The sequence below is a fragment of the Pyrgilauda ruficollis genome, unplaced genomic scaffold (genome assembly GCF_017590135.1).
Source record: "Pyrgilauda ruficollis isolate IOZ18807 unplaced genomic scaffold, ASM1759013v1 scaffold29, whole genome shotgun sequence".
Lineage (NCBI taxonomy): Eukaryota > Metazoa > Chordata > Aves > Passeriformes > Passeridae > Pyrgilauda > Pyrgilauda ruficollis.
In genome coordinates, this window is record NW_024524266.1 from 15,156,081 (window position 1) to 15,168,765 (window position 12,685).

The 12,685-nt window shown below is 35.1% G+C and overlaps 1 protein-coding gene across 8 annotated transcripts in view; it reads right to left on the reverse strand.

Annotated features, from left to right (window-relative positions):
• DMD (dystrophin) overlaps positions 1-12,685 on the reverse strand; it is a 1,148,466-nt gene that overhangs the window by 283,584 nt on the left and 852,197 nt on the right. For all 8 annotated transcript variants that reach the window (XM_041472370.1, XM_041472371.1, XM_041472365.1 and 5 more), the window contains one exon: positions 6,029-6,146. In XM_041472370.1, the coding sequence (XP_041328304.1) occupies positions 6,029-6,146 (118 nt within the window). The remainder of the gene's footprint in view (positions 1-6,028; positions 6,147-12,685) is intronic.

A 12,685-nucleotide genomic window follows, 5' to 3' on the forward strand; every position in this document is an offset into this window, starting at 1 on the left:
CACGAGTTCACAGTTGGGTGACAACTCACTTTGTGGTCATAATTTTCTCAAGAGAGAGTTGAACAACCATTCTGCTTTTGTAGGACAGAAGACAAACTGTTACTAAGACATAATTTGAACATAATTAAGTGCATCTATACATCACAGCAATCCAGGGTGCCTGTCTTCCAACACAGACTGATTTCTAACAGCATAAAACTTGTCTATTCTGTTCTTATCTGTGTTCATACCTATTTAGAAATATCTGGCCTAGAACTTGCCAGTTCCACATGAATTACCAACAACATGAAGTTTTGTAATTATCTTTCTTTACAGGATTAAGATGTGAGATCCAAGCAAGCCACCAGCAATGATATCATCTAATACACTTATGACCTCTGGGGCTACCAAAAAATCGGTGCCATTCCTGCTGAAGAATATAACCAGAAGTGAAGAATAGCCACCCTTAGTCTCAAAGCCTTTTTAGGAGGACTACAACACCTGAAGCAGGCAGCTGAGATCTTGCCCTTTGTCCACTGAACCACATTCTAGTATATATGGCTTGAGAAGTTATATATAACTGGAATTCCCCAACCATTCAGACATTTCTGGGGCATGTTATCACCCACTCTTAAAGGGCAACTCTCCCCAGTGTTCCAAAATAACGTCTTACTCCTTCGTACGATGTCCCATGATTTTCTTACAGGTTCTACAGCAGCAAATACGCACCAAGGAACAGGTTTCAAACTCTATAGTCTTCTCAGTACCATTCTACCCCTTTCAGAGCTCTAGATTTCTCTTGGTTTTGACATTTTTTTTAGAATAACTACTGTTTCTCCCTTGCTTTGTTTATATGGTGTAAAGTTCTCATGGGAAAAACAAGTTGTCAGCTGTGAACTGGTACAGCAGGATGATTAATAAACTGCACGTATATGACATAGGAAATTCAAATTCTTGAAATGTTCTTCAAATATGTGGAATTCAGAGAATAGACAACTGGGGTTTGTTCAGTAATTCAACTTAAAAATATCAACAAGATAACTGGAAAACTGTATACAAATACAGTTTTCTCTTACACTTTTGTTTTTTGGTCTTGGCAGCTAGGGGGTTTACTACTGGATGGCAAATCCCAGATTGTATGAATTTGCTTTTTCAAGTGGTAAACTCATCATTTGTATTCAACAGCTCTAAGAGAAAACCACATGGATGGCAGTACAGTGGAAATGACTATTTTATTAAGATGTCGAGAACAACAGTACAGTTGTAATTCACTGTGGAATTCCTCTATATTTTGTTGTGAAAGTGATGACAAGTTGATGATTTTGCCGTAAAACTGTCAAATACAGCAAACTACTAAATAAAGGCATTTTTATGTTGTGGCACAGAGACATTCAGACTCTTTCCAGTTTAGTTCAAATGCAGCTTTGCTAACAACCAATTATAGCATATAGGCTTTCTTCAAAAATATCAAAACCAACCAACAAAAAAAAACCCCCAAACACAAACAAACAACAAACCACAAAAACAAAATACCTCTTCTAAAGACATAGTCTATAAATTATTCATATACTTGTGAACTTGCTTTCTAAAACTGTCAAAAAAAATTCAAAAGGAATCATTTTGTACCAAAATATAATTCTTTATCAAAATAGTCTTCATTGAAATGCTTGTATTTATTGGTATTATTTACAAATTTAATGTAATAAGAATTAATTAACCTCTAACCTTTTGAGAGTACAATAAATTTCACAAAATTGCTAATGTAATATGTTTTATTTTGGTTTATAATCTTGAAAGAGAGGTCACTTTGCTACTAGGAGATTATTTCTTCATACTCTTTTATAAATATGAACTTCCATACCTCCTCGATCTCTTACACAGCCAGAAAACACATTACAAAATTCAGATGTAAATTACTAGCAAAGTAAAACCACAGAAAGTTTATGCACTGTTACCTCTTGCACATGTATGAACACAGCAGCAGGAAGGCCTGCTATTTAAAGTTTCTTATATTTCCAGGATCTAGCAAGATCTAACACAGTCTTTGTAATTGCTTTGGTATTTCTGATTGTAAGACTTTACATTTATTCTCTGTCAGTATTTCTATATTGACTTCTTACCAACTTTATGTATTCATACATAAAGACTGATGGAAAATAAGGAATTTTCAAAGTTTAATTACTTTTTAAAATTCAAAATTACTTATAAACCCATTCATTTTAAAGAAGCAACATTTCAGCAGCAGTAAAGCAAAGCATTTTGGAGCTGTGATGCATTATAGAGAGAAAAGATGTCATTGCACAGCATATGGTTCTGTTAGAACAGAATGCTTCTGCATTAAAAGCAGAGAGGTATGCTGCTTTTTCCCACAACTCTTCCTCAAGACTGAATGTAATTATTATTCTTACATATTCTTGAGTGTGTAAGTTGTAAACAAATTATGATTTACATAGAATACACAGAGATTTCAATATAACATTACGTAAACATAACACAAGCTTTACTTTATAGAGCCAAGGTCTTTGCATATAGAATAGGTCCAGCAGTTTCATGCAGATAATGAAGGGTGGAGAAAAAAAGTTCATAGGAAATAATTCAATTGTATGAGCGTGTCTTTAACTACTCTGTTTTTACTTCATAAGAAAAACTGAATCTACGCAATACTATGACAACACTGTTGAAAATAATCTCATTATAATATATATATATAACAATTCATCAAAAACATTTTTTAACAAACGTCTTTTGATTTTTTTAAAATTTTGTATAACACGTTTACTATTTTTAAAAAATAAATACTTTTAAAAGGAATTAAGGTTTCTAAATGTATTTCAAAGTTGAAATTTAATAAATATAACATACATATTTCTTCAAGAAGAGTGACTTAAGAGTTAGCAATGTTAGCACAGAAGCCAGAACCTTCAGAGTTTATTTTCAGTTGATGACACACCAACCCATCCTGTGATGAAGAATGCAGCTAACTCTACTCTTTTAGAGTACCTGAGTCTCATTTAGTATTTATAATATATCTCTTCAGTGATATTGGCCAGGTGATTGAACAACCTATTCATACAAATTAGCTCATCTCATCTTTTTGTTTCCCAAAGTGTGAGATGCTGTGCTTCAGCCCAGGGAGTGCACTGGATAAAGTCAAATCTATCAGCTCCTACATGAAGACCAGGCATTGCAGCCCATCTCTCCCTTTCCTTCCTGATGGGATCTGATACTTTTGGCCCCTGGCAGTGTGAGATTACAAAAGGTGAGGGTGATACACAGCTGCTGCAGGGGAGCACAAATGTGTCAATACACAGGTCATGAAACAGAATAGATTAAATGTGTACTCATAACTGCTCAAACATAACCATGGTAACCTATTTGTATTTATGAGGAGGGAGAAAAACTCAGGAAAGAGGAAAAACTCTGTGGATGAGGTAGTAAGGGAGGACTTGCAGCAGGACCCTGGTGCAATGTACAGGTATAAGGGAGTGGACACTCTCTAAGCTTTGAGGAGCACACAAACCTTAGCAAGTGGAGTAGATTCTCCAATACAGGGTTCAGTTCAGAATCTTGGTGAACAAGATTCCCAGGAATGGACTTGGGGACAACACACTGGGTGCAGCAGGCTGAACTCAGTATGCGCTGGAGGACAAGGCAAAACACCTGCACTAGGTGAGAGCACTGTACAGGACAGGAGGGCAGTAGGTGAGAGCACACAGCTAGAGCCACTCAGCTGGGCTGGGAATAAGGAGGCTCCCTATTTCAGGACAGGATAGCACTGTGAAAGGGTGGGAAAGATGAACTACAGAGGTAACTGCAGCCAGAACAAGTGGATCTTGTCTATACAGGTATTCAGCAGGCCTAATTCAAACCAAACAGAGCGATCTCCATCTTCTTCATATGACACACAAGGAAAAAAAAAAAAACCCAAGCAATTAAAAATATAAAAATTATTATTGTTCTTTAGAAGAAGTACTCTAGATAAGAGTATGTTATATGTGACAAATATTCAGAAATACCTCGTGTGTCACATTGTAAAGTCCTAGCATCTTTTTGTTCCCAGAAATATCATGATCTCCTTAATATCCAAAAGCAATAAATACCCCCTAAGTAGTGTTTCATATTACTAGAATTGCCAGATATAAACTAACTAAACTAAACATGAAAAACCGTCATGGATCTAGTCTGCTGCCTCAGAAAACTGGACCAAAAATGGCTCTGATCATACTCCAAGGTATGCTTGAAAGTATATAAAGGGACATGACCTGTATCTACTGCATCACAAGTTTTACTTTTGTAGACAAGGGTATCGATGATTTCAGCATAGGAAATTAATTCCTAAATCACAGTAAAACTAATTTTTGGTACTTAAAGTTAAAAGTAATGGATAATTTTGCAATTCTTATAGATAAAAACTAAGAAATCATCATGTAAAATATATTTACCACACTTCTTCCCACAGACACAAGTTGTAATATAGTTGACCTATGATATACTGCTTCATGATTTACAGTCTGATAGCTGCTCTCTACTGTATGAGAAAGAAGCATTTAATCTCTCTTAGTCAGCAAATTCACTTAAAGTGAAGTGCAGTTTTCCAACAGAACAACATTCAGTCATGCATACAATTCACATGAGAGTATGTAGGAATTATGCTTGCATTTTTTCGAAGTCTACAATTCCTAACTTCAGAAGACTTGCATCACAATTAAAAATTAAAATATACTACAAAATACTGATGGGAGTACTGCATGTGTTGGTTTTGAATAAGCACTGTAAAGTTAAAGTATATGTACACAATTCTTGAGAATTCAAAAGAGTAGGTGATTCTAAAATTAATTTGCATGTCCAACAGGAGCGGGTTCTTACGTAATATATAAGCATTATCCCTTTCTTCTCATATTTTAATTAAAACATGAAGCTTCTCCTTTTTTGTGTGGCATATTTCAATAGCAGTATAAGAACGTTACTGCACATAGGATATACTCTAAATAGCATTTATATGCGGGACTACCAACAATGTGGTCCAAACATGCATTTTTATTTGAACATAGTATGGAATGTACATATGGAATGTACTGATGGAATAAAAAGAAAGATATAATAAGTATATAGATATATTAGGTTTGTAATTATGGGGATAGAAAAATTTCGCCTACATTTTTACCCTCACAGTCATCAGTTTCAGGGAGCAAGCCCTGATCTTCAGGCCAGGATGTACAGAACAGTTTGTATCTACCTAAAATGAATTGTCTCTGTCCACATGCAAAGCACTTGGCCTGGGTCTTCTCTAAGCTCCATAGCAGACCTTGAAGACCATAAAAAAATCCATTTTTTCTTAGTTTCTAGCCCTGAGAACTTGAGATAATAACCAAAGATGTACAGCAGTCCACCACAAGGGCTGCTTCTATAAAATGACCTTGAGAGTGTGCTTCATCCTACAGTGTGGGGTATAGGACATGCAAGCTTTCAAGGGTAGACATACCCTTGAACAACACTATGTCTTCTATAGGCTTCTACTAAAACTTAATCTACTAATTTTTTCCACCTCAGGCACAGCTAGTTGGTTAAATTTGGAAAGGGAAAACAGAACTGAAGGAATAATACAGAGTAATGCAGAGCATCATCAGACTTGTGCGTCAGCTGAGGGGAGATGAAAGAAGAGCCTGCAGCTGTACTACGGGGGATGGAATTGAAAGCTTCTTACAAGCCTGTGGCTATACTCTGTGAATTCTTTCTTTTTTCTCCTTGTGTAAGAATAAATGTAGTTCTTTATTTTCAGTGCTCACATTCTACATTTTGTACAATGTTCTTCCACTATGAAGAGAAACAATATGAAGTTGCAGTGAAAAATCCGAAATATGGGATCACTGACTTTCACTGACATTTCTTCTATACACAGTTTGGAAAAGTCATATGAGAATTGTCACCTGTTGGAACTCTCCTTCTCCTGGCAAAGGCATAAATTATCTGCAGAATGATATGCTTATCAGATGGAACAACATTTTCCATGTTTTCTGAAATGCCATATGGTAGCAGAATCACTACTTACTGCGGTCAGTAATTATTGTCCGGGCCTCTTGATTGCTTGTCTTGTTTTTTAGATTTTGTGCTGCAGTTATTAGTTCATCCAGTTGGGGACGTCTTTGCTCCAGATCCTGTAGTATTGCCTAGTTGAACACAAATTCAAAAATAAAATAAAGAAAAAAGCATAAAGAGCTTTTGAGAAGACCACATATAGGGACTTTTTTTTTGTGCAAACTTGACTTAAAGCAAAAAGATTGCTTGCTGTTTCAAATAATACAAAGAATTTGGTCTAAATCTTCAAAATATTGTTGTTATTAATTTAAAAATACCAAGCATAATTTGCACTAATATTTTTTAAAGAATCTCTAAAACTAAATGCAAAGTAACAATCGTTCTACATTTTTAACGTCAAATGATGCAGAATAAGCTATTCTCCTCTATAAAGCTATATAGATGAGCACTATTTTTCTATATTATCTTATATTTTACTATTTATTTTAAAAATAAGATATAAGGGTTTACATTCTTGCCAGATTAGGCAGGCTTTTTCTATTAGCTCATGAAGTCTAATAAATTATGTTTATTTTTAAATATTTCATGACTTTTTCATTATTATCTATTGGTTAAAAGCCATTGTAAGACTGTTAATGTCACTTTTTCTGCCCTCAGTCCTTACCTAGCCGAAAAATAATTAACACTCAGAATAATTTATATGCTACTCAAACCAATTTATAAAGCCCAGATAATCTGACTAGAAAGTAAGAAGTGGATTTAGAATTTCTCATGGGGAAAAAGATGAGCTTTGTGGTATTTAGAAGGCAATAAAAATGAAAATACAATATCTTTAGATAAAATGAAAATGAAAACTCAAGGAAAGTAAGGCATATAAGATTTATGCACATATTTAACTTATTTCAAAGGATTAAAGAGCAAACAAGTAATCAGTACAATCATTTCTCAGATAAGAAGAATCCAAGTAGGTCTTTAGAAGACTGACCAAATTCAGATACTTCAGCTACCCATTGTGGAGTTTCCAGAAAAGGTGCTCATTAGATTTCCCAGTCTTAGGAGTTAGAAGTAGCAATACTTATTACAAAACTATGAAATATAAATTACTTTTATTCTGCGTACAACTTTTAGTCAGAACAGAGCAGTGTGCCATCAGACAGTCAGTAGGTACACTTTAACAGACATGAAGCCAGCAACAAAGGCCAGAGAAGGATTTCTATTTTTGAGGCCAGTTACAGAGTCACTGGTTAGAAAATCTGTTAGCATTCTCACCTGTCTGTTGATAAAGTGTCTGGAGTATTTTACTGTCTTAAAAGTCTCCTCTCCTTAAAACGTTTTTGGTCTAAATAATCATAGTTGATTTTAAAAAGCTGTTATTCACTGACTGTTCTGGAGAGAAAAGACCTCTGAGTCTGATCTTAAATTTGGCCCTCTAACTTCAGACTACAGTTGAATAATTTCCACCAAGTTGAAGGTTATAAACAAAGACCTAATACCATTTTCTGTTTAGTAAGATTAACAAAAGGGCATAAGAACATAGCTTTCAGTAACTACAGCATGTACTATAAAAAGCAAACTAAAAGCTCCACAGAGTTTCATTTTGTTCAGTTACAAACTCTTTAGAAAAAAAGGGTAATTTTCAAGATACACATCTAGCTACACCCGGTGAAATTCTTGCTTTTAACTTCTGTATCAGGTCTTTGGAAATCTATTATAACTGGCTTTCTAAAGTCATACCCAAAAGCTTGGATGGTATTTTTTCACTTGTATACTGATTGAATCGCAGAGACATGCAGTTAAAACAGCAGCTTGCATAATTAAGCAAAGAAGAAATTTCTCATTAGAAGTCTCTCCTTAGTAAGAGAAATAAAATCTACTGATGCCATTACTATCTCTAGATATCTATGTGCCTTCCAAACTCCATTTTCTAAGAAGACAAGTTAATGAGGGACATGAATTTTACAATAGAAAAAGCAGTCCCAGTGCAGTTGAACAGCATCTGTATTACACATATTGCCAAAATGGACGGTGCAGAAGAACACTAAAACACACACAACAGGCTCAGATAATTCTGTGGCTCCCCTTTCTCTCTCCTTCCCTACCTAGAAAACGTTTAGAAGAGGAAAAGCAAATTAAATCATTCTAAGGTCTTGTGCCAAGAGTGGCTCTCTTCCCTAAAGTTTCCTAAATATAATTTTATACCGGACTACACAGACAGAGTGATTTATCTGATCCAGCCTGAGTCCCCAGCTAGAGATTAAATGTGGTGGTTTTACCACTACTAAAGAAAGTAGTGGTAAAAGCAGCAAGCAGCAAGCTGCTGTTATATGTTTCGTATAGTAAGAAATGAAGCACTAGGTAAGGACAGCTCAGGAAGGATTTGCTCAGTACCAAAATGAGGAGATGGAGCTGACCTGTGCCCAAGGGCTCACAGAAGGATTTGCCCCCAAGACCGATCTGCAAATTCCTGAACTGGACATTCAGAAAAACTAGAAATGCCTCTTTAACCTGAGTCTTGCTAATTCTGCTGTTCCCTTGGGGATATAAAAATCTCATCCCTATATGAATTGTGTGGACAGCCTTCCCTCTACCATTTCATGTGAATAAAATTATTTTATTCTGGATGCACAGGAGTGCATTTTTGAAAGTTCAAGGACACTCTTAAACTCTTAACACTATATACAGATCTGAAGATTCTTAGACCTTTCATAAGATAATAATACAAAATTATAAAACAGATTTCTTTTCTTACACTTAGAAGAAAAACAAGATTTCTCAAATAAATATATTTTTCATTGATTTAATACAAAGTGTCTGAGAACTTTACCCAAGCAATGTCCCATTTTATTATTTTTTTCAATATTTTATTTACCAATTACAATTACAAAATTGTTACAATGTTTATTGGTCTAGTTTTACCAGTTTGTACAATCTTAAAGATTTCTCAAATACACTTCCACATTATACCTACAGTGTATGCACCAAACCCCAATGGAAACTTGAATAAAAGTAGCTACTAGAACACATAATTTCTAACTCTTCCTGTGATCCTGTAGCATGAAAATAAACAACACTTGAGCTCGACTTCAAGTGTTATCATATTCAGAAAAATATTCTGTGACTGGATAAACTGATCATACAAGCTGATTTTGTGGGTTAATAAAAATACAGTTAATTATGCTAGGAAGAGCAGTGCTTTGAAGAATACAAGCTAAAAGATCACTAAGTATGATTTTTGGGAAAAATTGAAACTGAATAGCTTTAAAGGATTAGCTGGATGATCTAAAACAAATGAGCAAAACCCCTAAAAAACAAAATCAGCAGCAATTAATAGCTGGAGATAGTTTTAAAAACTTCTACTAATTCAGCCAAGTATTTAAGATTGCAAAATGATCCTCAACAGAAAACTAAGTGGAAACTATTAGAAGTTACTGTTACAACAGCCATAGGAATAAAAACTCATTAATAGTGGCACCCTGGTGGAGACACAGCAGATGCAACAGACCAGATGCCTCTGATTTGGAATGTCAGCACACGGAAACAAATGTGCTATATAAAAATGGGTAACAAAGAAATGAAAATTATAATTAAACTACTTTCAAAATAAATTAAACAGAAATCTATCTAGTCTCTGTTAGGTCACCAAAAGTAGGAGCACAATGACTTAGGGAGTCAGTTAAACTAAAAGTTGTGGGGCTTTTAATAAACAAATTCTTTTGCATACAATTTGTCTCTACCAACATTTTTCTAGTGCTCCGTAAAGGTACAAAAATTCATTCTCCAGAACATTATAGAACATATTTCAATAAAGAAATGTTGCTTAATTATAAATGCAACTTCACATGAGTAGGTCAACAGTGAAGGACCATTGACATGCATAGTTATACAAACACATCTTTAAACCCCAAAAGAGCTTTTCTTTTTCTTCATATATCTATGAATGCCAGCATAATGATGCTTGGTGATAGCACAGTAATGCATGATAATGAGTAATGAGATAGAGTCATGCAACCTACCTAGAGTTTGTTAGAAAGTGATGCTATTCACTTTTAACAATCTTTCCACATTTACGGACAGCAGCTGCTCAAAAGAAAAATCCAATTTTCAGGTTCCTAACTTTTATGATTTTCTTACACAAAATGGTTGTTGAGGTATGGAAGAAATTGTTCAAGTCAGCAACTGAAATAACTTGCATAAAAATTGCTAAAAAATAAACTGACAAACTGAAACAGGTGAAGAGTGACAAATTCTTGATGGGACTTCAAGGTTTGAGATTGAGAATTAAAATATTTTCTGGCTTTATAATATACAGCCTGCATATTTGACACTCTGGGCATGCTAGTTTCTATATATAACAGGATCTTTAAATCTATCCAGTCTTTTTTTTTTTTCTTCTTCTTTTTTTCTTGACTTATGGCAAATATTATCAAAGTGGAGTAGCTGAATTCCAGGATGGTACCAAGACTTACACATTTGACTAATTGTTTACTAGTGCTGATTATGGGTGTTCACTCTTTAGCATCTGAAGAAACCTTTCCCACACCAAAGCCAGGACTTTCCTTCGCTGAACTCAAACGTATCAACAAGAGCAGAGGTTGCTGCTTACATGCTCCCAGTCAAATATAGTTTTTATCTATTTTATACTAAGTATAGGAATGCTAATAGTGAGTGATCAAAACAATTATGTTCGGGCAAACCGGCAATTTAGATTTTTGCTCTTCCATGTTACGAGCAAACTGGAAGCACTTTTTGTCAGTAACAATCCATGGCTGAAGACTGAGACTTCACAACTGTTTGGGATGATTTGTTTTGGCCCACTCCCAACCTTGTTTAATGAAACAAAGCAGTGAACCACAAGAGCACAAGTGGATGATTAATATGAGAATGTAAGGGAGAAGGAAGATACATCTCTTATCTTATGAAGCTCTTTGCTCCTCTGAACTAACTCACCATGATGTCCTCAAAAAAAGCATAATTCCTTTAATTAGTCGGGGAGGAAATTATTTGCTCATCTTTTGAAAAACTTCAGACTCTAAACCTTAAATTCAAACAAAAAATGAACTAATAACTTCCAAAATGTATAGTCAAGACAACTTTTACTTAAAACAACTAAGTTCCTTGTGACTGATTCGTTCTCTAAATAAAATGTGTTATATACACACACATAGAAAGAGAGAAAGCTTTGAAAAAACTTGTTAACAATTTCAGAAAATGAAGATATGCAACACCTACAATTCATTTGCATAATAAAATTGGCTTTGTTAAGATATTCCTCCCAAACACAATTTGAATTTGTTTTCTTGTCACTAAGTAGGAAGAGAATACGAGTGAAAATGGTCATTTACATACTCTCTATATTTAAACATAAAATTACGAAACAATGAAAGCAATATAATGCAGAGGAGTTTTCTCTTTTGAAACAACTTTTCTTTTGACTATTAACTGTTTTCTGTTTTCCCTCCAAAGCATGCACAGTTTTAGGAAAATATGAGGATTAAGAGCAACTATTTAGCAATGTTGATAGCTGATTGGTGTCTGCCAGTGAAATCAGAACTTTAACAGACTAGACACTATGAATTTGATTTTTCCTGAGTGCTTTATGCAGCACAAGTTTTCCTAAGCATGTACTTTCAAGTCCACTTAGGGCCACTTCAAGAACTGCCTCAGCAGCTCTCATTGCTGTCTAAGGGAATATATCAGCTCCATCAGTGATGCTGGGGGAAAGCCACCAGTGACAGCTTATCAGCTGCTGCATGAGACACATGAAAAAGCATCATAGAATTTTTGTGTGGTTTTTTTTTGTGACAATCACTCATTCAGTTATGTTGGTGGCACTGTGAATGTTTCTTTACAACTTAGAAAGCCTGGTTCATGCCAGGAGGTGCTTTATGAAAGCAAGGTATGCAACATGTTGTTGATGCATACTAATCAAACCAAATAGAACAGGGAGTACTTAATTTGAGTTTCCTTGTGTTGACCAAAAAGGATGCTGATGGTAAGCTAAGGTGATGGAAAAAGGTAAGGTGATTATGGTGGTGGGAGCTAGGATGACTCTCATCCTCCCTCTCACCCCACTCCCCATTTATTTGTCTGTAGGAGAGGACTTTGGAAGCACATCAAGAGGATCAAATCATCAGCAGCTTGCTCATTGTAACTGAGATGCCTTGATGGACTGCACTGGAGTCCATCCAGCACACAGGATGGAGAAGATGGAGAGGAGACCAGAAAAATATTACAGTTTAACATGGCTTGTGAATGAATCATTCTGTGATAAAAGGAATTTGCTCTATTATAGCTATTGCCAGGGAAAAAAAGGAATAAAGCTAAAGATGTATCTGCAACAAGTAGAACAACATTTAAAGATTTGGGTGTTTGGTGTAATGAGATCCATTCCACTACAATGCAGTGATAATTCATGTGTAAGAACTGAAGACTGAAACAGGATTAAAGCTCTAACAGTAAATCTGATATACGTGAACTGTGTGTGGAATTACAGCCTCTTGACCCCAAACAATGTGGCCATCCAAAATTACTTTTTCTTGCAGTAAAGTATGATCATTTAAACAACCAGACAAAACTATTCTGGGGTATTTGATGTCCTTTCATCCTACTAAATAACTTAATGGATGGGAACTGGTGTTAGGAGCTAGAGAGCTTCCCCAGTTTCTGTTTC